The following is a 27,414-nucleotide window of genomic DNA, read 5'->3' as shown; positions in this document are numbered from 1 at the left end:
CAGTAACTCTACTGATGGATGAAGATGTGGGTCTGGATCTTCTCTCTCCCTGACACCAGTAGAGACCCTGGTCAGACTCAGTAACTCTACTGATGGATGAAGATGTGGGTCTGGATCTTCTCTCTCCCTGACACCAGTAGAGACCCTGGTCAGAATCAGTAACTCTACTGATGGATGAAGATGTGGGTGTGGATCTTCTCTCTCCCTGATACCAGTAGAGACCCTGGTCAGACTCAGTAACTCTACTGATGGATGAAGATGTGGGTCTGGATCTTCTCTCTCCTTGACACCAGTAGAGACCCTGGTCAGACTCAGTAACTCTACTGATGGATGAAGATGTGGGTCTGGCTCTTCTCTCTCCCTGACACCAGTAGAGACCCTGGTCAGACTCAGTAACTCTACTGATGGATGAAGATGTGGGTCTGGCTCTTCTCTCTCCCTGACACCAGAAGAGACCCTGGTCAGACTCAGTAACTCTACTGATGGATGAAGATGTGGGTCTGGATCTTCTCTCTCCCTGACACCAGTAGAGACCCTGGTCAGACTCAGCAGTTCTACTGATGGATGAAGATGTGGGTCTGAATCTTCTCTCTCCCTGACACCAGTAGAGACCCTGGTCAGACTCAGTAACTCTACTGATGGATGAAGATGTGGGTCTGGATCTTCTCTCTCCCTGACACCAGTAGAGACCCTGGTCAGACTCAGTAACTCTACTGATGGATGAAGATGTGGGTCTGGATCTTCTCTCTCCCTGACACCAGTAGAGACCCTGGTCAGACTCAGTAACTCTACTGATGGATGAAGATGTGGGTCTGGATCTTCTCTCTCCCTGACACCAGTAGAGACCCTGGTCAGACTCAGTAACTCTACTGATGGATGAAGATGTGGGTCTGGATCTTCTCTCTCCCTGACACCAGTAGAGACCCTGGTCAGACTCAGTAACTCTACTGATGGATGAAGATGTGGGTCTGGATCTTCTCTCTCCCTGACACCAGTAGAGACCCTGGTCAGACTCAGTAACTCTACTGATGGATGAAGATGTGGGTCTGGATCTTCTCTCTCCCTGACACCAGTAGAGACCCTGGTCAGACTCAGTAACTCTACTGATGGATGAAGATGTGGGTCTGGATCTTCTCTCTCCCTGACACCAGTAGAGACCCTGGTCAGACTCAGTAACTCTACTGATGGATGAAGATGTGGGTCTGGATCTTCTCTCTCCCTGACACCAGTAGAGACCCTGGTCAGACTCAGTAACTCTACTGATGGATGAAGATGTGGGTCTGGATCTTCTCTCTCCCTGACACCAGTAGAGACCCTGGTCAGACTCAGTAACTCTACTGATGGATGAAGATGTGGGTCTGGATCTTCTCTCTCCCTGACACCAGTAGAGACCCTGGTCAGACTCAGTAACTCTACTGATGGCTGAAGATGTGGGTCTGGATCTTCTCTCTCCCTGACACCAGTAGAGACCCTGGTCAGACTCAGTAACTCTACTGATGGATGAAGATGTGGGTCTGGATCTTCTCTCTCCCTGACACCAGTAGAGACCCTGGTCAGACTCAGTAACTCTACTGATGGATGAAGATGTGGGTCTGGATCTTCTCTCTCCCTGACACCAGTAGAGACCCTGGTCAGACTCAGTAACTCTACTGATGGATGAAGATGTGGGTCTGGATCTTCTCTCTCCCTGACACCAGTAGAGACCCTGGTCAGACTCAGTAACTCTACTGATGGATGAAGATGTGGGTCTGGCTCTTCTCTCTCCCTGACACCAGTAGAGACCCTGGTCAGACTCAGTAACTCTACTGATGGATGTAGATGTGGGTCTGGATCTTCTCTCTCCCTGACACCAGTAGAGACCCTGGTCAGACTCAGTAACTCTACTGATGGATGAAGATGTGGGTCTGGATCTTCTCTCTCCCTGACACCAGTAGAGACCCTGGTCAGACTCAGTAACTCTACTGATGGTGGATCTGGTATTATGGTATTTATACTGGGACAAGCTAATCTCACTGTTGTCTTTGTACCATTTATAGCTCCAGTCACTGTAAGACCCAGCTGAATACGTCAGAGTGACTGTTTCTCCGGTGAACACAGGGTTTCACTGTAGTTTCAGGCAGAGCTGAGAGAAAAGAGCACTGAATATCAAAACATACGGAAACCTTCGAAATTTCCATCAATTTAGCTGTTTTGGAAAGTTCATTATAGGTGTATGTTGAACTTAAAGCTAGAATACTTAGTTAATACGTCCATTTTTGTACTTATAAATGAATGATATAATGTATACTCATTCATACCCATTGATTGTTGAATAATATAATCTGTTTTTACTCCAATGTTTGTAAACAATGTAAATGTAAACAGACAATGTAAAGCCTCAAAACATTGTTAAAACTATAATTCATTTATGGGTTGTTCTACAGAAGTGGTGCACTTTTGGGGGTTTATATTTTTTTTCTAAGTTGTATCCTATTTTTCCCAACTTTCAACACATGTCTTCCAGCATCTGTCAGATAGACATATATACTTCTCACACACTTTGTTTATATTGTATACCTGAATTCCTTACCATCACACTAAACTGGTCACTACAGAAACATAGTGAAATATAAGCAGTAAAGGGAGCACCATGCACAGTAGTGATCATTCTGATTAACCTATTACAGATTCATATGAGAAAATGTATTTGCATAACAAATTAACTAAATAGTAAAAACATGATGTTTAACCAATTTTCAAAACCTTTAAATTGAATTTACAGAAATATAATCTCTATTGTTCTCTGTAAAATGTTCAATGTTGATTGTATGAATGTGGAACATGTTGATTGATTTAATTACTTAAGCATCTAATTCATTATGTTGTTAAATGTTTAGTTATCACTTTGCCTTTCATTATTTTGGCAAAATAGCAGGTGTTTTGGTGTAAGTTTTTAAAAATAGAGATAAATAGAGAACGCTAGATGGAAAAAAAAACTCATTTTACTACAAACATTGCCATTGACAGCTTCCACCATTAAAAAGTAGTCAACTGGGTGGGGATTCCTATGGTTTGGGAGTGATCAGCCAATGATCAAAGAATATTGTCTTCCTCCAATTGGGTTGCCTCATAGAGAAAGATAGAGGACTCTAGTGCCCAAAAGCATGTTTCTGCATGGGCAGCACTATTGAGGACTTTCACAATTTTTAAGTATTCAACTGGGTTGGACTTCCTATGGGTTAAGAAAGGATCACATACTTCCATTCTGGTCATCAAGGGGGAGAGACAATTAATTATAATTGTGAGTAAACATTCCATAACTGCAGGTAAATTGCCAACCTTGACTTTTCACCATTTCAAACAACATGGTGGCTGTTTGTTTGTTTACCAACTCATAGAAATAGTAGAAGAAGACAATTGACGATTTCGAAATGGAGATGGCCTCAATGAAGGCCATTATTTTATTTAACTAGGCAAGTCAGTTAAGAACAAATTCTTATTTTCAATGACGGCCTAGGAACAGTGGGTTAACTGTCTGTTCAGGGGCAGAACGATGTCTACCTTGTCAGCTCGGGGGTTTGAACTTGCAACCTTGCGGTTACTAGTCCAACGCTCTAACCACTAGGCTGCCACCCCAATGTGACATACAGGTAGACAATGATGCAATGTCTATCTAAGTCCATGTGTTGCCTATGGTTTGCAAACCAGGTTTTAGACCAGAACGAACATTGGTCCCACTATCCAGAACCAGTGAATTGAGACCATAACAGATCAAGACCAAATGTGTGTGTTCTTGAGTGGTCTCAAGACCAAGACCACTAGATCCTGAGTGGTCTCAAGACCAAGACCACTAGATCCTGAGTGGTCTCAAGACCAAGACCACTAGATCCTGAGTGGTCTCAAGGCCAAGACAAATAGATCCCGAGCACATTGGGCCCTTTCTGCAATTGTAAGAAGCTCAAGTAAAGTAAACTTGATTACAGTACAGTACAGTACAGTAGAGTAGAGAACAGTAGAATACAGTAAAGTAGAGCACAATAGAGAATGGTACAGTTCAGTAGAACACAGTACAATACATTCAAGTATTGTACAGTAGAGTAGGGTACAGTTCAGTAGAGCACAGCACAACAGAGTAGGGTACAGTTCAGAAGAGCACAGTACAATACATTCAAGTAGAGTACAGTAGAGTACAGTTCAGTAGAGCACAGTACAACAGAGTAGGGCAGAGTTCAGCAGAAAACAGTACAACAGAGTAGTGTACAGATCAGTAGAAAACAGTACAACACGGTCAACTAGAGTACAATAGAGTAGGGTACAGTTCAGCAGAAAACAGTACAATAGAGTAGGCTACAATTCAGCAGACAACAGTACAACAGAGTAGTGTACAGTTCAGTAGAAAACAGTACAACACGGTCAACTAGAGTACAATAGAGTAGGGTACAGTTCAGCAGAAAACAGTACAATAGAGTAGGCTACAATTCAGCAGTACAACAGAGTAGAGCAGTAGAGCACAGTACAGTAGAGTAGGGTACAGTACAGTATAGTACAGTAGAGTAGGGTACAGTTCAGTAGAGTACAATAGAGTAGGGTACAACAGTACAACAGAGTAGAGCAGTAGAGCACAGTACAGTAGAGTAGGGTACAGTACAGTATAGTACAGTAGAGTAGGGTACAGTTCAGTAGAGTACAATAGAGTAGGGTACAGTAGTATATGGTAGTAGTAGTGTTTTGCTCAAATATATGTCAATGTTTGGGGTCTTGGATGGTTGGAACCTAGGCTATACATCTCAATACTCTACACTTTTTCATGAAGTGTGCACTTGTCCGCTACCCACATTGTGGTCCTCTGTAACACAGTTGGTAGAGCATGACACATGCAACATTAACATGTAGATAACTTGCAGACTTGTTTACGTGTTGCTGTGCGTTTTGTGCATTTTGTTGCCAACCTTACTTTGCTACCTGACAACTTTACGTTTTTTACTTTTTAATTACCGTTTATATTTTTGTTTTTTCCCTCACTCAACTTTTTATTCAACTTTTTCTCTCCGGACGCTTTATCTGGACGTAGTTCGTCAGGACCTCCAACAGCCGAAGCTAAGTAGTAACATTAACATGATGCCTTCTAATTGCAGTCGCTGTACATACAAGAGAACGATCGCCTTACGGCGAAAATAGCTGTGCTACAAGCCCAGCTTCAGACGCAATCGTTAGGCAAGGGTAATTTCAGTGTGGGAAAGGATGAAACAGCGTCTGTGCCACCAGTAAGTACAGATAGTGACGTTAGTATAAATCCCCTCCCCTCGCACGGTTCCCACAGTCGGACAACTTTCTCATGGCTTCTGGAGGGAAATGCTGTAGGAATGCTCAACCGGTGTCGCTCATTCAGCCGGCAGAAACTTTCAACAGGTTTTCCCCATTAAGCAGCGAGTCGGAGTCTGAGGCCGAGCCTTCTTTTGTCTCTACTCCTCCCGTTACGGGGTCTGAGACGCTGAAGCTTCCCACCATTAGCTCTGACAAATTGAAAACCCTAGTCATTGGCGACTCCATTGCCCGCAGTATTAGACTTAAAACGAATCATCCAGCGATCATACATTGTTTACCAGGGGGCAGGGCTACCGACGTAAAGGCTAATCTGAAGATGGTGCTGGCTAAAGCTAAAACTGGCGAGTGTAGAGAGTATAGAGATATTGTTATCCACGTCGGCACCAACGATGTTTGTATGAAACAGTCAGAGGTCACCAAGTGCAACATAGCTTCAGCTTGTAAATCAGCTAGAAAGATGTGTCGGCATCAAATAATTGCCCTCGCTAGAAGCCTGTGTTTCAGACATAAGGAAGTGGATGGCTGCAAACATTCTACTTTTGAACTCGAACAAAACAGAGATGCTTGTTCTAGGTCCCAAGAAACAAAGAGATCTTCTGTTGAATCTGACAATTAATTTTAATGGTTGTACAGTCGTCTCAAATAAAACTGTGAAGGACCTCGGCGTTACTCTGGACCATGATCTCTCTTTTGACGAACATATCAAGACTGTTTCAAGGACAGCTTTTTTCCATCTAGGTAACATTGCAAAAATCAGAAACTTTCTGTCCAAAAACGATGCAGAAAAATGTATCCATGCTTTTGTTACTTCTAGGTTAAACTACTGCAATGCTCTACTTTCTGGTTACCCGGATAAAGCACTAAATAATACGGCTGCTAGAATCCTGACTAGAACCCAAAAATGTGATCATATTACTCCAGTGCTAGCCTCCCTACACTGGCTACCTGTCACGGCAAGGGCTGATTTCAAGGTTTTACTGCTAACCTACAAAGCATAACATGGGCTTGCTCCTACCTATCTCTCTGATTTGGTCCTGTCGTACATACCTACAAGTACGCTACGGTCACAAGACGCAGGCCACCTAATTGTCCCTAGAATTTCTAAGCAAACAGCTGGAGGCAGGGCTTTCTCCTATAGAGTTCCATTTTTATGGAATGGTCTGCCTACCCATGTGAGAGACGCAACCTCGGTCTCAACCTTTAAGTCTTTACTGAAGACTCATCTCTTCAGTGGGTCATATGATTGAGTGTAGTCTGGCCCAGGAGTGTGAAGGTGAACGGAAAGGCTCTGGAGCAACGAACCGCCCTTGCTGTCTCTGCCTGGCCGGTTCCCCTCTTTCCACTGGGATTCTCTGCCTCTAACCCTATTACAGGGGCTGAGTCACTGGCTTAATGGTGCTCTTTCATGCCGTCCCTAGGAGGGGAGCGTCACTTGAGTGGGTTGAGTCACTGATGTGATCTTCCTGTCTGGGTTTGCGCCCCCCCTTGGGTTGTGCCGTGGCGGAGATCTTTGTGGGCTATACTCGGCCTTGTCTCAGGATGGTAAGTTGGGGGTTGAAGATATCTCTCTAGTGGTGTGGGGGCTGTGCTTTGGCAAAGTGGGTGGGGTTATATCCTTCCTGTTTGGCCCTGTCCGGGGGTATCATCGGATGGGGCCACAGTGTCTCCTGACCCTCCTGTCTCAGCCTCCAGTATTTATGCTGCAGTAGTTTATGTATCGGGGGCTAGAGTCAGTTTGTTATATCTGGAGTACTTCTCCTGTCTTACCGGTGTCCTGTGTGAATTTAAGTATGCTGTCTCTAATTCTCTCTCTCTCGTCGGAGTGCATGCTGGGAGTGAGTCGTTAAGCAGGAGTGATTGTGAGAGCGAATGGAATTTCTTTTCACTCTATCGGGTTTTGGTATGTATATATATATATATATATATATATATATATATATATATATATTGATTAGTTTAGTTGTTTTAAGGGTATCTTGTTTAACTATCATTAAGCACATATAGGGGTGGTGGGATCTTTGAGGTTGGTTTTTCGCGAGGGCACAACCAGCGGGTGGGGCTGGTTGCAATGGCCACTCGCGGAAGTGTAGAGTTTGAAAAACTGAGTCGGAGGTATGGAGTAAAGATTCCTGCTGCGGCTGGGTGTTCAGTGGAAGAATGTAGCTTGGCTGTGGGTGCTATCATTGGGTATGATAGCATCAAATCAGCCTCAAGGATGAATAGCGCTGTAGTGTAGTATTCTTAGATTCAATTGAAAAGGTGAATAAGATAGTTGAGAGAGGTGTTGTGTTGCGGGAGACACAGACGCCGGTATTTCCGCTTATGAATCCGGCGAAGAAAGTTATGCTTTCTAACGTGCCACCATTTGTTAGAGATGAAGTGTTAGAGCGAGAGTTATCTCGCCATGGTCAAATCGTATCTACAATAAAGAAGGTTATTTTTGGATGCAAATCTCCGTTGTTGAAACATGTCGTGTCTCATAGGAGACAAGTGCATATGATTTTAAAAAAGGAAGGAGATTAACTGAATTTAGCGTTTAGTTTTAAGATTGATGGATTTGATTATGTCTTCTATGCATCTACTGAATCAATGAAATGTTTTGGATGTGGAAGAGAGGGGCATTTGGTGCGTAGTTGTCCAGAGAATGAGCGCGCTGAGCCTGGTAGTAGCTTTAGTGCGGGTGCAATTAACGCACCACCGCGAAGGGATGAAAATACTACGGGTGCAGGGGAAGAGAGAAGGTGGGCAGATGTGGTTGGAAAAGTAGGAGAGGAAGGCATTGTGGATACGGGGGCAATTGTGGTAGATCAGAACAAAGAGGGAGAGGAAACAGTAGGTGAGATTGCGACTGCCGTCGCTGAGGTGGTGCTGGAAAATGAAATTGGAGGTCAAGAGGAGATTGAAATAACGGAAAAGGAAGCGGATGTTTTCAAAATACCGAGGAGTAAAAGGAAGAATTTAAGGGGTGGTGAAGGGTCTAATTCTAAGAGAAAGGTAGAGATGGATAAATCAGTTGAAGATGAACAGGTTGTAGAGATGGAGTTTTCTTCTGGGGAGGATAGCGAGAGTGAATCATCTGACGCGTCACAACAATATAGTGAGATAGATGGGGTGGAAGGGAGGTATGGGATCGAGAAGATACGTCAATTTCTGAAGTTGACAAAAGGGAAGAAATATATGCAGGATTACAATGTAACTGATTTTTTCCCTGAACGTGAATTGTTTATTGAATCAGCAAAGTTTCTGATGTCAAAAATTACAGGGGGAGGTTTGAAAAGCCCTGAAATTGCTAGACTCAAGAAAGTGGTCACGAGAGTGATAAGTGATGTAAATTCTAAAGAAAATGAAAGAGTTCAGTTGCAGTTTTAACTCTGTAAAGAGATGTGGTGGCTGTATCTTCCTCTGTATTTTTTTTAAAATCCATGAGCAGTTTTAAGATCTCTTCTTTAAACGTAAATGGGGCAAGAGATGTTACAAAAAGAGCCATGGTGTATGAGTTAATGAGGGGAAAGGGAAGTGACATAATTTTTCTACAAGAAACGCATAGTAATTTGGAAAATGAAGTTATGTGGCAACAGGAGTGGGGGGGACAGTGGTGTGTAGTCATAAAAACTCAAAAAGTGGGGGTGTGGTTATCTTGTTCTCAAAAGGGTTTTTGCCTTTGTCATATGAGGTTGAAGAGGTAGTTGAGGGGAGGTTATTAAAAGTTAGAGCAAGGTATGAAAACATCAATATGTGTCTGATAAATGTATATGCCCCAGTGGTGACAGTTGAGAGAGTATGTTTTTTAGAGACATTATCAAATACCATTAAGAAATGTAACAAAGAAGATTATTTGTTTATTGCTGGGGATTTTAACTGCACAGTTAGCGATTTAGATAGAAATCACCAAGAACCTCATATAGCCTCAAGGACGTTTTTAAAACGCCTTTTGTAACGCCATTGTAACAAATGAACTGTGTGATATTTGGCGGAGTCAACATGGAGGAACAAGGCAGTACACCTGGGCGCATGTGAGAGAGAACATCATCTCTATGGCCAGGTTAGATAGGTTTTATGTTTTTGAGCATCAATCTCAGGTCTGTAAATCAAGTGTGATAACCCCAGTGGGATTTTCTGATCATTGTTTAATAACAGAGGTGGTGTTCATTAACGATGTAAAACCTAAAAGCGCATACTGGCATATTAATATAACTTTATTGAGTGATGCTCACTTCAGGAATTGTTTCAGTTTTTTTTGGGAGAGGTGGAGGTCTCAAAAGGCCAGTTTTGTATCCCTTCAACAATGGTGGGATATAGGGAAAATCCAGATTCAACAATTTTGTAATCAATACACGAGGAATGTCACGAAGGATATCACCAGATCAATGAAAGCCCTAGAGATTGAAATAGTGGAACTCATGACGTTGGTTGAGACCACAGGAGATCGAGGCCATACTCAGGCCCTCAAGAGGAGAAAAGCTGCATTGGCAGACCTGCTGGGTATCAGAGCACAGGGGGCACTGGTGAGAAGTACAGTGCCTTGCGAAAGTATTCGGCCCCCTTGAACATTGTGACCTTTTGCCACATTTCAGGCTTCAAACATAAAGATATAAAACTGTATTTTTTTTGTGAAGAATCAACAACAAGTGGGACACAATCATGAAGTGGAACGACATTTATTGGATATTTCAAACTTTTTTAACAAATCAAAAACTGCAAAATTGGGCGTGCAAAATTATTCAGCCCCCTTAAGTTAATACTTTGTAGCGCCACCTTTTGCCTCGATTACAGCTGTAAGTCGCTTGGGGTATGTCTCTATCAGTTTTGCACATCGAGAGACTGAACATTTTTCCCATTCCTCCTTGCAAAACAGCTCGAGCTCAGTGGGGTTGGATGGAGAGCATTTGTGAACAGCAGTTTTCAGTTCTTTCCACAGATTCTCGATTGGATTCAGGTCTGGACTTTGACTTGGCCATTCTAACACCTGGATATGTTTATTTTTGAACCATTTCATTGTAGATTTTGCTTTATGTGTTGGATCATTGTCTTGTTGGAAGACAAATCTCCGTCCCAGTCCCAGGTCTTTTGCAGACTCCATCAGGTTTTCTTCCAGAATGGTCCTGTATTTGGCTCCATCCATCTTCCCATCAATTTTAACCATCTTCCCTGTCCCTGCTGAAGAAAAGCAGGCCCAAACCATGATGCTGCCACCACCATGTTTGACAGTGGGGATGGTGTGTTCAGCTGTGTTGCTTTTACGCCAAACATAACGTTTTGCATTGTTGCCAAAAAGTTCAATTTTGGTTTCATCTGACCAGAGCACCTTCTTCCACATGTTTGGTGTGTCTCCCAGGTGGCTTGTGGCAAACTTTAAACAACACTTTTTATGGATATCTTTAAGAAATGGCTTTCTTCTTGCCACTCTTCCATAAAGGCCAGATTTGTGCAATATACGACTGATTGTTGTCCTATGGACAGAGTCTCCCACCTCAGCTGTAGATCTCTGCAGTTCATCCAGAGTGATCATGGGCCTCTTGGCTGCATCTCTGATCAGTCTTCTCCGTGTATGAACTGAAAGTTTAGAGGGACGGCCAGGTCTTGGTAGATTTGCAGCGGTCTGATACTCCTTCCATTTCAATATTATCGCTTGCACAGTGCTCCTTGGGATGTTTAAAGCTTGGGAAATCTTTTTGTATCCAAATCCGGCTTTAAACTTCTTCACAACAGTATCTCGGACCTGCCTGGTGTGTTCCTTGTTCTTCATGATGCTCTCTGCGCTTTTAACGGACCTCTGAGACTATCACAGTGCAGGTGCATTTATACGGAGACTTGATTACACACAGGTGGATTGTATTTATCATCATTAGTCATTTAGGTCAACATTGGATCATTCAGAGATCCTCACTGAACTTCTGGAGAGAGTTTGCTGCACTGAAAGTAAAGGGGCTGAATAATTTTGCACGCCCAATTTTTCAGTTTTTGATTTGTTAAAAAAGTTTGAAATATCCGATAAATGTCGTTCCACTTCATGATTGTGTCCCACTTGTTGTTGATTCTTCACAAAAAGATACAGTTTTATATCTTTATGTTTGAAGCCTGAAATGTGGCAAAAGGTCGCAAAGTTCAAGGGGGCCGAATACTTTCGCAAGGCACTAAGTTTCAGGGAATATCTGAAATGGATGCCTCATCCAAATTTTTCTTTGGTTTAGAGAAAAAGAATGTACAAAGAAAAATTATTCATAGTCTCAAATCAGCTGTTGGACAAGAGCTCACTAGCCCTAGTGAAATTAGAAAGAGGGCAGTAGAGTTCTATGCTGAGCTCTACAAGTGTGAGTACAAAGAGGACAAAACAGTGACACAGCAGTTCTTTGATGGGCTCCCAAAGGTGGCTGCAGAAGCTCAGGTTGAGCTTGAGCAACCATTGTCTTTGCAGGATTTATACACTGCATTAAAAGGCATGGAAAATGGAAGGGCACCAGGCATTGATGGGCTTCCCGTTGACTTTTTAAGTCTTTTTGGGCTATGTTGGGAGAGGATTGGTTAGAAGTAGCTAATGATAGTTTAACCGGAGGGTTACTACCAATAAGCTGCAGAAGGGCTGTCCTCACCCTACTGCCCCAAAAGGGTGACCCGAGGGAGGTGAAGAACTGGAGGCCGGTGGCTTTATTGTGCACTGATTATAAGATATTGTCAAAGGCTTTGTCCAACAGGCTGAGGGAGGTGATGGGGCAAATCATACATACGGATCAGTCCTACTGTGTTCCTGGCAGGCAGATAGGGGATAACATTTCTCTGATTCGTGATTTTTTGGACGTCTCTAAGGCTATTGGGTTGGATGCTGGTCTAATTTCAATTGATCAGGAAAAGGCATTTGACCGAGTTGAACATCAATATTTATGGCACACGTTTGAGGCGTTTGGGTTCAGCTCTGGTTTTATTGCCATGATAAAGGTGATATATGGTGACATTGAAAGTGTATTGAAAGTTAACGGTGGTTTGAGTGCTCCTTTTAAAGTGTGTAGAGGTATTAGGCAGAGATGTTCTATGTCAGGGATGTTATATGCCATTGCTATAGAACCACTACTAAATAGCATTAGAAGTCGCATTGCAGGGGTGTGCCTTTCAGAGGATATTCCTCCTATTCGTCTTTCAGCCTATGCTGATGATGTAGTTGTGCTAGTGAAAAATCAAGCGGAGGTGGATAGCTTGAGTCTAATGGTTGATCGTTTTAGGGGAATATCCTCTGCAAAGGTAAATTGGGAAAAGAGTTGTGCTTTACAGATTGGAGAATGGTCTGGAGGGATCATGCCTTTGCCAGGGGGGCTAGAATGGTGTAAGGGAGGTTTTAAGTATCTTGGAGTGTACCTAGGAGATGAGGGGACTATGGAAAAAAATTGGAGTGGGGTGGTTGAAATGGTGGAAGGGAGGATGAGGAGATGGCGTTGGTTATTATCTCGTATGTCATATAGGGGGCGCACTATTATAGTTAACAATGTGATTGCCTCTGCACTGTGGCATCGGTTGTCAGTTTTAGAACCACCATCTGGCCTTCTGGCTAAGATACAGGCAATTATTGTGGATTTATTTTGGGATAAATATCACTGGGTTCCACAAAGTGTTTTGTATTTGTCAAAAGAGGAGGGGGGACAAGGTCTTGTACATCTTGCTAGTAGGGCTGCTGCTTTCCGGTTTCAGTTTATTCAAAGGTTGCTTTATGGACCGGAAAATGTGGTGTGGAGAGGGGTGGCAGGTCTTATATTACAGCGGGTTGGAGGATTAGGTTTAAAGAAGGCTTTATTTCTGGTTGATAGTAGTCAGATTTCTAGGGAGGGAGTACCTCCGTTTTACAGAGGCCTTCTCAGAGTGTGGAGCATAATGAAGGTGTCCAGACGAACTTCAGCGGAGTCAGTGGATTGGCTGTTGGAGGAACCTCTGGTGTATGGGGCAAGACTGGATTGTACAACTGCAGCTGTTCCACATTTCTCCAAGATTCTGGTGAAGGGGAAAATCATTACTTTAAGACAGTTAATGGCCATGGCTGGGCCCGCCTTAATGGATGGAAGACGGGTGGAAGAACATTTGGGGATGAGGTCGGAAAGGATTGTCGGACAAATGCTGGGAAGCTGTAGGAAGGCTCTGTCAGCGGAAGAATGGGGTATGCTTAGTAGCCACAAGAAGAAGGTGCAAGATGAAGACGTCTCATTTCCAAAACTAGGGATTACACCAAATATCCCAGAGTCAGAAAGAAAGGCGTTATTGCTGGATTTGAGAGGGTTGGAGGAGGTGGGTTTGGATGACGTGAATGGGAAGGAATTGTATGTGTGTCAAGGTGTTGAATAAAGATAAATTGAAAAATAGAAAAGACACTCCATGGAGGGTAAAATTGGGCATTGATGACAAGGTAAAGCCAGCATGGAGAGCACTGTACAAGCCACCGTTACAAAAGGGTACTGGTGATATGCAATGGAGGGTTTTACATGGCATCATTGCAGTTAATGCTTTTGTATCTGTTATTAACTCAGATGTTAGAGATGGATGTCCTTTTTGTAATATAAGAGAAACCATTTTTCACTGTTTTATGGAGTGTGAGAGGATAAAACCTCTATTGGAAATGCTGGAATCTTTGTTTAAAGCTGTAGGGGAGTTTTTCAATAACACTGTGTTTATTTTGGGGTTTCAATATAGTAAACAACAGAAAAGAAAATGTCAAATGTTAAATTTTATTTTGGGACAAGCTAAGATGTCAATTTTTCTGAGTAGGAAACATAAGATAGAAACGGGATATGGGCAGGATGTAAGATGTGTTTTTAAAGGATTAGTGAAAGCAAGAATAAAAGTAGATTTTGAGTTATTTTCAGCTGTAAAAGATCTCCTATTATTTGAGTAGAAGTGGGCCTACGAAGGAGCGCTTTGTTTTGTAGAGGAGGGGAAATTATTTTTTGCTGATGAAATAAGTTGAATGTATATGTTATGTATTTATTTTTGTTTAGGAATTACATTTGTTGTTTCATTTCTGAAAAGGCAGTGTGTCATTATTTATGTTAACACTTGAGTAAAAAATAAAGGTTTTATAAAAACTCAAACTCTCTTTCTTTCTCTCTCTCGGAGGACCTGAGCCCTAGGACCATGCCTCAGGACTACCTGGCATGATGACTCCTTGCTGTCCCCAGTCCACCTGGCCGTGCTGCTGCTCCAGCTTCAACTGTTCTGCCTGCGGCTATGGAATCCTGACCTGTTCACCGGACGTGCTACCTGTCCCAGACCTCTTATTTGACCATGCTGGTAATTTATGAACATTTGAACATCTTGGCCATGTTCTGTTATAATCTCCACCCAGCACAGCCAGAAGAGGACTGGCCACCCCTCATAGCCTGGTTCCTCTCTAGGTTTCATCATATATTTTGGCCTTTCTAGGGAGTTTTTCCTAGCGAACGTGCTTCAACACCTGCATTGCTTGCTGTTTAGGGTTTTAGGCTGGGTTTCTGTACAGCACTTTGAGATATCAGCTGATGTACGAAGGGCTATATCAATACATTTGATTTGATTTGATATCCTCAATGGTGCTGCCCGTGTTGTAACAGACATCATAAATGCACAGATACAAAGATGAAACCTCTATATAAATGCTTTCCTTTATGTTTAAACATGAAGTTTAGGAGTCAGTGTTTGGGACAGACTCCTCTCAATAGAAATACAGTCTGTGTATCAACAAATACTTTGTCTTAAAATAATTTAACAATGTGTTTGTTATTGCTTTGGAGTTTGGATACTTCACAGAACAACACTGTCCCAATTCTTTAACTAAGAATTCTGACACAATATAAATAGTGTCCATCTTTATGACAAAAACACAAAGTAACTCACCTTTTACAGTGAGAGTGACATGATCACTTGGTTGTGAAGATGTGGGTCTAGACACTCTGTTCCCTTCACACCAGTAGAGACCCTGGTCAGACTCAGCAGCTCTACTGATGGTGAGGGTGTCTCCTGTTATATTGTGTCTGACAGACTGGGACACTACATTATAATTCCTGTCTTTGTACCACTTATAGCTCCAGATACTGTCAGACTCAACTGAACACTTCAGAGTGACTTTCTCTCCAGTGTATGCAGGGTTTGGCTCTACAGTCAGAGTAGTTTTGGGAAGAGCTGTGAAAATAATGCACAAAACATCTGGATACCTGCCTGGTAATTCAGCTGATGCTGTAACATTGTGATAAAAGTATATTTGACATATGTTGACTCCATTCAGTTAGAATTTACAGTGTATATATCTGTATTTAGATGAACCCTCATTGGCTCTAAATTTAGAAAGCCCAGATTGAAGACAAACAGTGACCTCACCAGTGATGATGATGGGGAGAGCTGAGCTGTGATATGACTTCTGGGGCCGACCTTTCCTCATCCCAACACAACTGTACTGATCAGCCTGGTCAGGGAGAGAGATGGTGGTTTTTCTGGTCTGAATGGGAAGCTCTTCATTGTATCTGAACCAGCGATATGTCCAGTCTGTGTAGTCTGATATGTCACACTGCAGAGTGACTGTCTCTCCAGGGTAGAGGAGACCCTGTGGAGTGACTATCTTCACTGAGGCCGTGGGCAGAGCTGTGGAAACAGTTATATGAAGACAAATGCAGTCAGAGCAACAATCTTTCCAAAGTATGATCTGACTTCAGTAAATAGTACAGTAACTATTATTTTAGACATATAAACTATATATGCAAAAGTATGGATTCAGTGGATTCTGCTTTTTCAGCCATACCCGTTTCTGGCGTGTATAAAATCAAGCACACAGCCATGCAATCTCCATAGACAAACATTGGCAGTAGAATGGCCTTACTGAAGAGCTAAGTGACTTTCAATGTGACGCCGTCATAGGATGCCACCTGTCTAACAAGTCAGTTTGTCAAATTTCTACCATGCTAGAGCTAACTGTAGTCAACTGTAAGTGTTGTTATTGTGACGTGGAAATGTCTAGGAGCCACAATGGCTCAGCTTTAATATGGTAGGCCACACAAGCGCACAGAAAGGGACCGCCGAGTGCTGAGGTGCAGAGCGTGTAAAAAATTTCTGTCCTCGGTTGAAACACTAACTACTGCGTTCCAAACTGCCTCTAGAAGCAAACTCAGCACAATAAATGTTTGTCGGGAGCTTCATGATATGGGTTTCCATGGCCGAGAAGCCACACACAAGCATAATATAACCAATACAATAGAGCAGGGTACAGTTCAGTAGAACACAGCACAGTAGATTAGTTTATAGTACAATAGGGTAGGGTACAGTTCAGTAGAGCACAGTACAGCAGAATACGGTTCAGTTCAGTAAATTACAGTACAATAGGGTGGGTAACGTTTCAGTAGAGCACAGTACAACAGAGTAGGGTACAGTACAGTAGAGCACAGTACAATGGAGTAGGGTACAGTTCAGTAGAGCACAGTACAATGTAGTAGGGTACAGTTCAATAAACTACAGTTCAGTAGAGTACAGTACAATAGAGATCGGTATAGTTTAGTAGAGCACAGAACAGTAGAGTAAGGTATAGTTCAGGAGACTACAGTGCAATACATTCAACTAGAGTACAGTAGAGTACAGATCAGTAGTGTAGGATACAGTTCAGTAGAGTACAGTAGAGAACGGTACAACAGAATAGAGTCCAGTTCAATAGAGCACAGTGCAAAAGAGAAGGGTACAGTTCAGTAAGGAACAATGCAACAGAGTATGGTACAGTAGAGCACAGTACAATAGGGTAGGGTACAGTTCAGTAGAGCACAGTGCAATAGAGTAAGGTCTAGTTCAGTAGAGCACAGTGCAACAGAGTAGGGTACACTTCAGTAGAGTACAGTGCACAGAGTAAGGTACAGTTCAGTAGAGCACAGTACAATAGAGTAGGGTACAGTTCAGTACAGCACAGTATAATAGAGTAGTGAACAGTAGAGCACAGTACAATAGAGTAGGGAACAGTTCAGTAGAGCACAGTACAATAGAGTAGGGTACAGTTCAGTAGAGCACAGTACAATAAAGTAGCGTACACTTCAGTAGAGCACAGTACAATAGAGTAGGGTACAGTACAGTAAGGTACAGTACAGTAGAGTACAGTAGAATACGTTCAAGTAGAGTACAGTAGAGTAGGGTACAGTTTAGTAGAACACAGTACAGTACAGTAGAGAACAGTACAATACCTTCAAGTAGAGTACAGTAGAGTAGGGTAGAGTTCAGTAGAGCACAGCACAACAGAGTAGGGTACAGTTCAGAAGAGCACAGTACAATAGAGTAGGGTATAGTTCATTAGAGCACAGCAGATTAAGGTACAGTACAGTAGAGCACAGTACAATAGAGTAGGGTACAGTACAGTAGAACACAGTACAATACATTCAAGTAGAGAAGAGTACAGTTCAGTAGAGCACAGTACAAAAGAGTAGGGTACAGTTCAGTAGAACACAGGGCAATAAAGTAGGGTATAGTTCATTAGAGCACAGCAGATTAAGGTACAGTACAGTAGAGCACAGTACAATAGAGTAGGGTACAGTTCAGTAGAACACAGTACAACAGAGTATGGCAGAGTTCAGCAGAAAACAGTACAATAAGGTCAACTAGAGTACAATAGAGTAGGGTACAGTTCAGCAGAAAACAGTTCAGTAGAGTACAGTACAGTAGAGTAGGGTAGAGTTCAGTAGAGTACAGTACAATAGAGTAGGGTACAGTTCAGTAGAGTACAGTACAATAGAGTAGGGTACAGTTCAGTAGAGCACAGTACAATAGAGTAGGGTACAGTTCAGTACAGCACAGTACAGTAGAGTACAGTAGAGTAGGGTACAGTTCAGTAGAGCACAGTACAATAGTAGAATAGGGTACAGTTCAGTACAGCACAGTACAGTAGAGTACAGTAGATTAGGGTACAGTTCAGTAGAGCACAGTACAATAGAGTAGTGTACAGTACAGTTGAGTACAGTAGAATAGGGTACAGTAAGGGAGAGCACAGTACAATAGAGTAGGGTACAGTACAGTAAGGTAGAGGACAGTAGAGTACAGTAGGGTACAGTACAGTAGAGTACATTAGAGTAGGGTACAGTACAGTAGAATACAGTAGACTAGGGTACAGTACAGTAGAGCACAGAAGAGTACAGTACAAAATAGTATAGTTCAGTAGAGCACAGTATGTTAGAGTAGGGAACAGTTTAGTAGAGTACAGTAGAGTTCAGTATAATAGAGTAGGGTACAGTGCAGTAGAGCACAGTGCAATAGAGTATTTTATAGTTCAGTAGAGCACAGTACAATAGAGTAGGGTACAGTTCAATAAACTACAGTACAGTAGAGTAGGGTACAGTTCAGTAGAGTACAGTACAATAGAGTAGGGTATAGTTCAGTAGAGCACAGTGCAACAGAGTAGGGTATACAGTAGAGCACAGTACAATAGAGTAGGGTACAGTTCAGTAGGGAAAAGTGCAACAGAGTAGGGTATACAGTAGAGCACAGTACAATAGAGTAGGGTACAGTTCAGTAGAGTACAGTACAATAGAGTAGGGTACAGTACAGGAGAGCACAGTACAACATAATAGGGTATATATCAGCAGAGTACAGTACAATAGATGAGGGTACAGTTCTGTGGAGTTCAGTACAATAGAGTAGGGTACAGTGCAGTAGAGCACAGTACAATAGAGTAGGGAACAGTTCAGTAGAGTACAGTACAATAGAGTAGGGTACAGTACAGCAGAGTATAATAGAGTAGGGTACAGTACAGTAGAGTAGAATAGGGTACAGTAGAGTACAATAGATTAGGGTACAGTACAGTAGAGTACAGTACAATAGAGTAGGGTACAGTTCAGTAGAGTACAGTACAATAGAGTAGGGTACAGTTCAGTAGAGTACAGTACAATAGAGTAGGGTACAGTACAGTGGAGCACAGTACAATAGAGTAGGGTACAGTTCAGTAGAGTACAGTACAATAGAGTAGGGTACAGTACAGTAGTGCACTGTACAATAGAGTAGGGTACAGTTCAGTAGAGTACAGTACAATAGAGTAGGGTACAGTTCAGTAGTGTACAGTACAATAGAGTAGGGTACAGTTCAGTAGTGCACTGTACAATAGAGTAGGGTACAGTTCAGTAGAGTACAGTACAATAGAGTAGGGTACAGTTCAGTAGAGTACAGTACAATAGAGTAGGGTACAGTTCAGTAGAGTACAGTACAATAGAGTAGGGTACAGTTCAGTAGAGTACAGTACAATAGAGTATGGTACAGTTCAGTAGAGTACAGTACAATAGAGTAGGGTACAGTTCAGTAGAGTACAGTACAATAGAGTAGGGTACAGTACAGTGGAGCACAGTACAATAGAGTAGGGTACAGTTCAGTAGAGTACAGTACAATAGAGTAGGGTACAGTTCAGTAGAGTACAGTACAATAGAGTAGGTTCCAGGTCACTAGAGCACAGTACAATAGAGTAGGGTCCAGTTCAGTAGAGCACAGTGCAAAACAATCAATTAGAGTACAGTAGAGTAGAGCACAGTGCAATAGAGTAGAGTATTGTTCAGTAGAGCACAGTACAATAGAGTAGGGTACAGTACAGGAGAGCACAGTACAACATAATAGGGTATATATCAGCAGAGTACAGTACAATAGATGAGGGTACAGTTCTGTGGAGTTCAGTACAATAGAGTAGGGTACAGTACAGTAGAGCACAGTACAATAGAGTAGGGAACAGTTCAGTAGAGTACAGTACAATAGAGTAGGGTACAGTTCAGTAGAGTACAGTACAATAGAGTAGGGTACAGTTCAGTAGAGCACAGTACAATAGAGTAGGGTACAGTACAGAAGAGTACAATAGAGTAGGGTACAGTACAGCAGAGTATAATAGAGTAGGGTACAGTACAGTAGAGTAGAGTAGGGTACAGTAGAGTACAATAGAGTAGGGTACAGTACAGTAGAGTACAGTACAATAGAGTAGGGTACAGTTCAGTAGAGTACAGTACAATAGAGTAGGGTACAGTTCAGTAGAGCACAGTACAATAGAGTAGGGTACAGTACAGTAGAGTACAATAGAGTAGGGCACAGTACAGTACAGTACAGTGGAGTAGGGTACAGTACATTAGAGAAGTGTGTAGTAGTAGTAGTGTTTTGGTCAAATGTTTGTCAATGTTTGGGGTCTTGGAGGGTTGGAAACCCCCTGTTGTTTATACATCTCAAAACTCTACTATTTTTCCTGAAGTGTCCACTACCCACATGGTGGTCCTCGGTAACATAGTTGGTAGATTATGGCACATGCAACATTAACATGTAGATGTTCTGCTTGTGTTGTAACAGACACCATAATGGCACAGATACAAAGATGAAACCTCTATATAAATGTTTTCCTTTATGTTCAAACATGAAGTTTAGGAGTCAGTGTTTGGGACAGACTCCTCTCAATATAAATACAGTATGTGTATAAACAAATACTATGTAATAAACTAATTAACAATATGTTTGTTATTGCTTTGGAGTTTGGAGACTTCACAGAACAACACTGTCCCAATTCTTTAACTAAGAATTCTGACACAATATAAATAGTGTCCATCTTTATGACAAAAAACACAAAGTAACTCACCTTCTACAGTGAGAGTGACAGGATCACTTGGTTGTGAAGATGTGGGTCTAGACTTTCTGTTCCCTTCACACCAGTACTGACCCTGGTCAGACTCAGCAGCTCTACTGATAGTGAGGGTGTCTCCTGTTCTTGTGTGTCTGACAGACTGGGACACTACATTATAATTCCAGTCTTTGTACCGCTGATAGTTCCATCTACTGTCATACGTCACTGAACACATCAGAGTAACTGTCTCTCCAGTGTATGCAGGGTTTGGCTTCACAGTCAGAGTAGTTTTGGGAAGAGCTGTGAAAATAATGCACAAAACATCTGGATACATGCCTGGTAATTCAGCTGATGCTGTAACATTGTGATAAAAGTATATTTGACATATGTTGACTCCATTCAGTTAGAATTTACATAAATGTATATAAAGACAAATGCAGTCAGAGCAACAATCTTTCCAAAGTATGATCTGACTTCAGTAAGTAGTACGGTAACTATTATTTTAGACATATAAACTATATATGCAAAAGTATGTGGACACCTTTTCAAATTAGTGGATTCAGCTTTTTCAGCCACCACTGTTGCTGACATGTGTATAAAATCAAGCACACAGCCATGCACTCTCCATAGACAAACATTGGCAGTAGAATGGCCTTACTGAAGAGCTCAGTGACTTTCAATGTGACACCGTCATAGGATGCCACCTGTCTAACAAGTCAGTTTGTCAAATTTCTACCATGCTAGAGCTAACTGTAGTCAACTGTAAGTGTTGTTATTGTGAAGTGGAAACGTCTAGGAGCAACAACGGCTGCAATATGGTAGGCCACACAAGCGCACAGAACGGGACCGCCGAGTGCTGAAGTGCGGAGCGCGTAAAAATAGTCTGTCCTCCGTTGAAACACTAACTACTGCATTCAAAACTGCCTCTAGAAGCAAACTCATCACAATAAATGTTTGTCGGGAGCTTTATTATATGGGTTTCCATGGTAGAGAAGCTGCACACAAGCATAAGATAACCATGCGCAATCCCAAGCGTCGGCTGGAGTGGTGTAAAGCTCGCAGCCATTGGACACTGGAGCAGTGGAAACACCTTCTCTGGAGTGATGTCCGATGGAAAAATCTGGGTTTGGCTGATGTCAGGGGAAGCTACCCGCCCGAATGCATAGTGTCAACTGTAAAGTTTGGTGGAGGTGGAATAATTATCTCGGGCTGTTTTTCATGGTTTGGGCTAGGCCCCTTAATTCTAGTGAAGGGAAATCTTAATGCTACAGCACACAATGACATTCAATTTCGAATCCAATGGCTGACAAGGGAAAAACCTTTGGTTCTGCCCCTGAACAAGGCAGTTAACCCACTGTTCCTAGGCCGTCATTGAAAATAAGAATTTGTTCTTAACTGACTTAAATAAAAAAAAGAGAAAATTCAAGACGATTCTGTGCTTCAGCTTTGTGGCAACAGTTTGGGGAAGGCCCTATCCTGTTTTAGGATGACAATGCCCCCCCGTGCACAAAGCGAGGTCCATACAGAAATGGCTTGTCGAGATCGGTGTGGAAGGACTTGACTGGCCTGCACAGAGCCCTGACCTCGACCTAGGGTACAGTACAATAGAGTAGGGTACATTTCAGTCATTAGGGTACAGTGCAATAGAGTAGGGTCCAGTACAGTTGAGCACAGTACAATAGAGTAGGATCCAGATCAATAGAACAGAGTACAATACGTTCAACAAGAGTACAGTACAGTATGGTACAGTTCAGTAGAGAACAGTACAATAGAGTAGGGTACAGTTCAGTATGGTACAGTTCAGTAGAGAACAGTACAATAGAGTAGGGTACAGTTCAGTATGGGGCAGTTCAGTAGAGTAGGGTACAGATCAGTAGAGTAGGGTACAGTAGAGTAGGGTAAGGTAGAGTAGGGTACAGTAGGATCCAGATCAATAGAACACAGTACAATACGTTCAACAAGAGTACAGTAGAGTAGGGAACAGTTCAGTAGAGCACAGTACAGGAGATTAGGGTACAGTACAGTGCAACAGAGTATGGTACAGTTCAGTAGAGTACAGTAGAGTAGGGTACAGCACAGTACAATAGAGTAGGGTACAGCCCAGTACAATAGAGTAGGGTACAGTTCAGTAGAGCACAGTACAGTAGAGCAGGATACAGTTCAGTATGGCACAGTACAGTAGAGTAGGGTACAGTTCAGTAGAGCACAGTACAGTAGAGTAGGGTACAGTTCAGTATAGCACAGTACAGTAGAGTAGGGTACAGATCAGTAGAGTAGGGTACAGTAGAGTAGGGTAAGGTAGAGTAGGGTACAGTAGGGTACAGTTCAATAGAACACAGTACAATAGAGTAGGGTACAGCCCAGTACAATAGAGTAGGGTACAGTAGAGTAGGGTAAGGTAGAGTAGGGTACAGTAGGGTCCTGATCAATAAAACACAGTACAATAGAGTAGGGTACAGCACAGTACAATAGAGTACAGTACAGTATGGAACAGTTCAGTAGAGCACAATACAATAGAGTAGGGTACAGTTCAGTATGGGGCAGTTCAGTAGAGTAGGGTACAGATCAGTAGAGTAGGGTACAGTAGAGTAGGGTAAGGTAGAGTAGGGTACAGTAGGATCCAGATCAATAGAACACAGTACAATACGTTCAACAAGAGTACAGTAGAGTAGGGAACAGTTCAGTAGAGCACAGTACAGGAGATTAGGGTACAGTACAGTGCAACAGAGTATGGTACAGTTCAGTAGAGTACAGTAGAGTAGGGTACAGCACAGTACAATAGAGTAGGGTACAGCCCAGTACAATAGAGTAGGGTACAGTAGAGTAGGGTACAGCCCAGTACAATAGAGTAGGGTACAGTAGAGTAGGGTAAGGTAGAGTAGGGTACAGTAGGGTCCAGATCAATAGAACACAGTACAATACGTTCAACAAGAGTACAGTAGAGTAGGGAACAGTTCAGTAGAGCACAGTACAGGAGATTAGGGTACAGTACAGTGCAACAGAGTATGGTACAGTTCAGTAGAGTACAGTAGAGTAGGGTACAGCACAGTACAATAGAGTAGGGTACAGCCCAGTACAATAGAGTAGGGTACAGTTCAGTACAGTACAATAGAGTAGGGTACAGCACAGTACAATAGATTAGGTTACAGCCCAGTACAATAGAGTAGGGTACAGTTCAGTATGGGGCAGTTCAGTAGAGAACAGTACAATAGAGTAGGGTACAGTTCAGTATGGGGCAGTTCAGTAGAGTAGGGTACAGATCAGTAGAGTAGGGTACAGTAGAGTAGGGTAAGGTAGAGTAGGGTACAGTAGGATCCAGATCAATAGAACACAGTACAATACGTTCAACAAGAGTACAGTAGAGTAGGGAACAGTTCAGTAGAGCACAGTACAGGAGATTAGGGTACAGTTCAGTATGGGGCAGTTCAGTAGAGTAGGGTACAGATCAGTAGAGTAGGGTACAGTAGAGTAGGGTAAGGTAGAGTAGGGTACAGTAGGGTCCAGATCAATAAAACACAGTACAATACGTTCAACAAGAGTACAGTAGAGTAGGGAACAGTTCAGTAGAGCACAGTACAGGAGATTAGGGTACAGTACAGTGCAACAGAGTATGGTACAGTTCAGTAGAGTACAGTAGAGTAGGGTACAGCACAGTACAATAGAGTAGGGTACAGCCCAGTACAATAGAGTAGGGTACAGTTCAGTAGAGCACAGTACAGTAGAGCAGGATACAGTTCAGTATGGCACAGTACAGTAGAGTAGGGTACAGCCCAGTACAATAGAGTAGGGTACAGTAGAGTAGGGTAAGGTAGAGTAGGGTACAGTAGGGTACAGTTCAATAGAACACAGTACAATAGAGTAGGGTACAGCCCAGTACAATAGAGTAGGGTACAGTAGAGTAGGGTAAGGTAGAGTAGGGTACAGTAGGGTCCTGATCAATAAAACACAGTACAATACGTTCAACAAGAGTACAGTAGAGTAGGGAACAGTTCAGTAGAGCACAGTACAGGAGATTAGGGTACAGTACAGTGCAACAGAGTATGGTACAGTTCAGTAGAGTACAGTAGAGTAGGGTACAGCACAGTACAATAGAGTAGGGTACAGCCCAGTACAATAGAGTAGGGTACAGTTCAGTACAGTACAATAGAGTAGGGTACAGCACAGTACAATAGATTAGGTTACAGCCCAGTACAATAGAGTAGGGTACAGTTCAGTAGAGCACAGTACAGTAGAGCAGGATACAGTTCAGTATGGCACAGTACAGTAGAGTAGGGTACAGTTCAGTAGAGCACAGTACAGTAGAGTAGGGTACAGTTCAGTATAGCACAGTACAGTAGAGTAGGGTACAGTTCAGTAGAGCACAGTACAGTAGAGTAGGGTACAGTACAGTAGAGTAGGGTACAGTTCAGTGGAGTACAGCACAATAGAGTAGGGTACAGTTCAGTGGAGTACAGTACAATAGAGTATGGTACAGTTCAGTATAGCACAGTACAAAGGAGTATGGAACAGTACAGTAGAGCACAGCACAATAGAGTAGGGTAGAGTTCAGTAGAGTACAGTGCAATAGGGTAGGGTACAGTTCAGTAGAGTACAGCACAATAGAGTAGGGTACAGTTCAGTATAGTACAGTACAACAGAGTAGGGTACAGTTCAGTAGAGTACAGTGCAATAGGGTAGGGTACAGTTCAGTAGAGCACAGTAGAGTAGGGTACAGCTCAGTAGAGTACACTACAATAGAGTAGGGTACAGTTCAGTAGAGTACAGTACAATAGAGTAGGGTACAGTTCAGTAGAGCACAGTAGAGTAGGGTATAGCTCAGTAGAGCACACTACAATAGAGTAGGGTACAGTACAGTAGAGAAGAGAACAATAGAGTAGGGTACAGTGCAATAGAGCACAGTGCAATACATTTAACTCAACTACAGTAGAGCACAGATCAGTGGAGTATGGTAGAGTTCAGTAGAGTACAGTAGAGTAGGGTACAGTGCAGTAGAGTACAGTAAAATAGAGTAGGGTTCAGTACAATAGTGCACTACAATAGAGTAGTATACAGTTCAGTAGAGTAGGGTACAAGTACAGTAGAGTATAGTACAATAGAGTAGGGTACAGATCAGCAGAACACAGAACACCACATTCAACTAGAGCACAGTAGAGCAGGGTACAATTCAGTAGAGCACAGGACAATAGAGTATGGTACAGTTCAGTATGGTGCAGTTCAGTAGTGCACAGTACAATAGAGTAGGGTACAGTTCAGTATGGTGCAGTTCAGTAGAGCACAGTACAATAGAGTAGGGTACAGTTCAGTATGGTGCAGTTCAGTAGAGCACAGGACAATAGAGTATGGTACAGTTCAGTATGGTGCAGTTCAGTAGTGCACAGTACAATAGAGTAGGGTACAGTTCAGTATTGTGCAGTTCAGTAGAGTACAGTACAATAGAGTAGGGTACAGTTCAGTAGAGCACAGTACAATAGAGTAGGGTCCAGTACAGTTGAGCACAGTACAATAGAGTAGGGTACAGTAGGGTAAGGTAGAGTAGGGTACAGTAGGGTACAGTTCAGTAGAACACAGTACAATACGTTCAACAAGAGTACAGGAGATTAGGGTACAGTTCAGTAGAGCACAGTACAGGAGATTAGGGTACAGTACAGTACACTAGAGTAGGGTACAGTTCAGTACAGTACAATAGAGTAGGGTACAGCCCAGTACAATAGAGTAGGTTACAGTTCAGTAGAGCACAGTACAATAGAGGAGAGTACAGTTCAGTGGAGCACAGTATCGTAGAGTAGGGTACAGTTCAGTAGAGTACAGTACAATAGAGGAGAGTACAGTTCAGTGGAGCACAGTACAATAGAGTAGGGTACAGTTCAGTAGAGCACAGTTCAGTATGGTACAGTTCAGTAGAGCACAGTACAATAGAGTAGGGTACAGTTCAGTAGAGTACAGTACAATAGAGTAGGGTACAGTTCAGTAGAGCACAGTACAATAGAGCAGGGTACAATTCAATAGAGCACAGGACAATAGAGTATGGTACAGTTCAATATGGTGCAGTTCAGTAGAGCACAGTACAATAGAGTAGGGTACAGTTCAATAGAACACAGTACAATACGTTCAACAAGAGTACAGGAGATTAGGGTACAGTTCAGTAGAGCACAGTACAGGAGATTAGGGTACAGTACAGTACACTAGAGTAGGGTACAGTTCAGTACAGTACAATAGAGTAGGGTACAGCACAGTACAATAGAGTAGGGTACAGCCCAGTACAATAGAGTAGGGTACAGTTCAGTAGAGTACAGTACAATAGAGTGTGGTACATTTCAGTAGAGTACAGTACAGTAGATTAGGGTACTGTTCAGTAGAGTACAGTACAACAGAGTATGGTACAGTTCAGTAGAGTACAGTACAATACATTCAAGTAGAGTTCAGTAGAGCAGGGTACAGTTTAGAAGAGCACCGCATAATAGAGTATGGTACAGTTCAGTAGAGTACATTACAGTAGCGCAGGGTACTGTACAGTACAGTACAACAGAGTAGGATACAGTTCAGTAGAGCCCAGTACAACAGAG

At 42.5% G+C, this 27,414-nt stretch overlaps 1 protein-coding gene across 1 annotated transcript in view; it reads right to left on the bottom strand.

Moving 5' to 3' along the window:
* LOC149980799 (basement membrane-specific heparan sulfate proteoglycan core protein-like) overlaps window positions 1-27,414 on the bottom strand; it is a 162,250-nt gene that overhangs the window by 71,433 nt on the left and 63,403 nt on the right. The window contains exons 4-6 of the mRNA XM_090185681.1: window positions 20,867-21,151; window positions 15,631-15,891; window positions 15,151-15,435 (exon numbers count right to left, since the gene is read on the bottom strand). Coding sequence (XP_090041807.1) covers window positions 15,151-15,435; window positions 15,631-15,891; window positions 20,867-21,151 — 831 coding nt within the window. The remainder of the gene's footprint in view (window positions 1-15,150; window positions 15,436-15,630; window positions 15,892-20,866; window positions 21,152-27,414) is intronic.

Source organism: Oncorhynchus mykiss, chromosome 9 (genome assembly GCF_057628025.1).
Source record: "Oncorhynchus mykiss isolate SJ-2025 chromosome 9, ASM5762802v1, whole genome shotgun sequence".
NCBI lineage: Eukaryota > Metazoa > Chordata > Actinopteri > Salmoniformes > Salmonidae > Oncorhynchus > Oncorhynchus mykiss.
The sequence above is the reverse complement of the archived record's forward strand: the minus strand, read 5'-3'. Positions and strand labels throughout refer to the sequence as shown.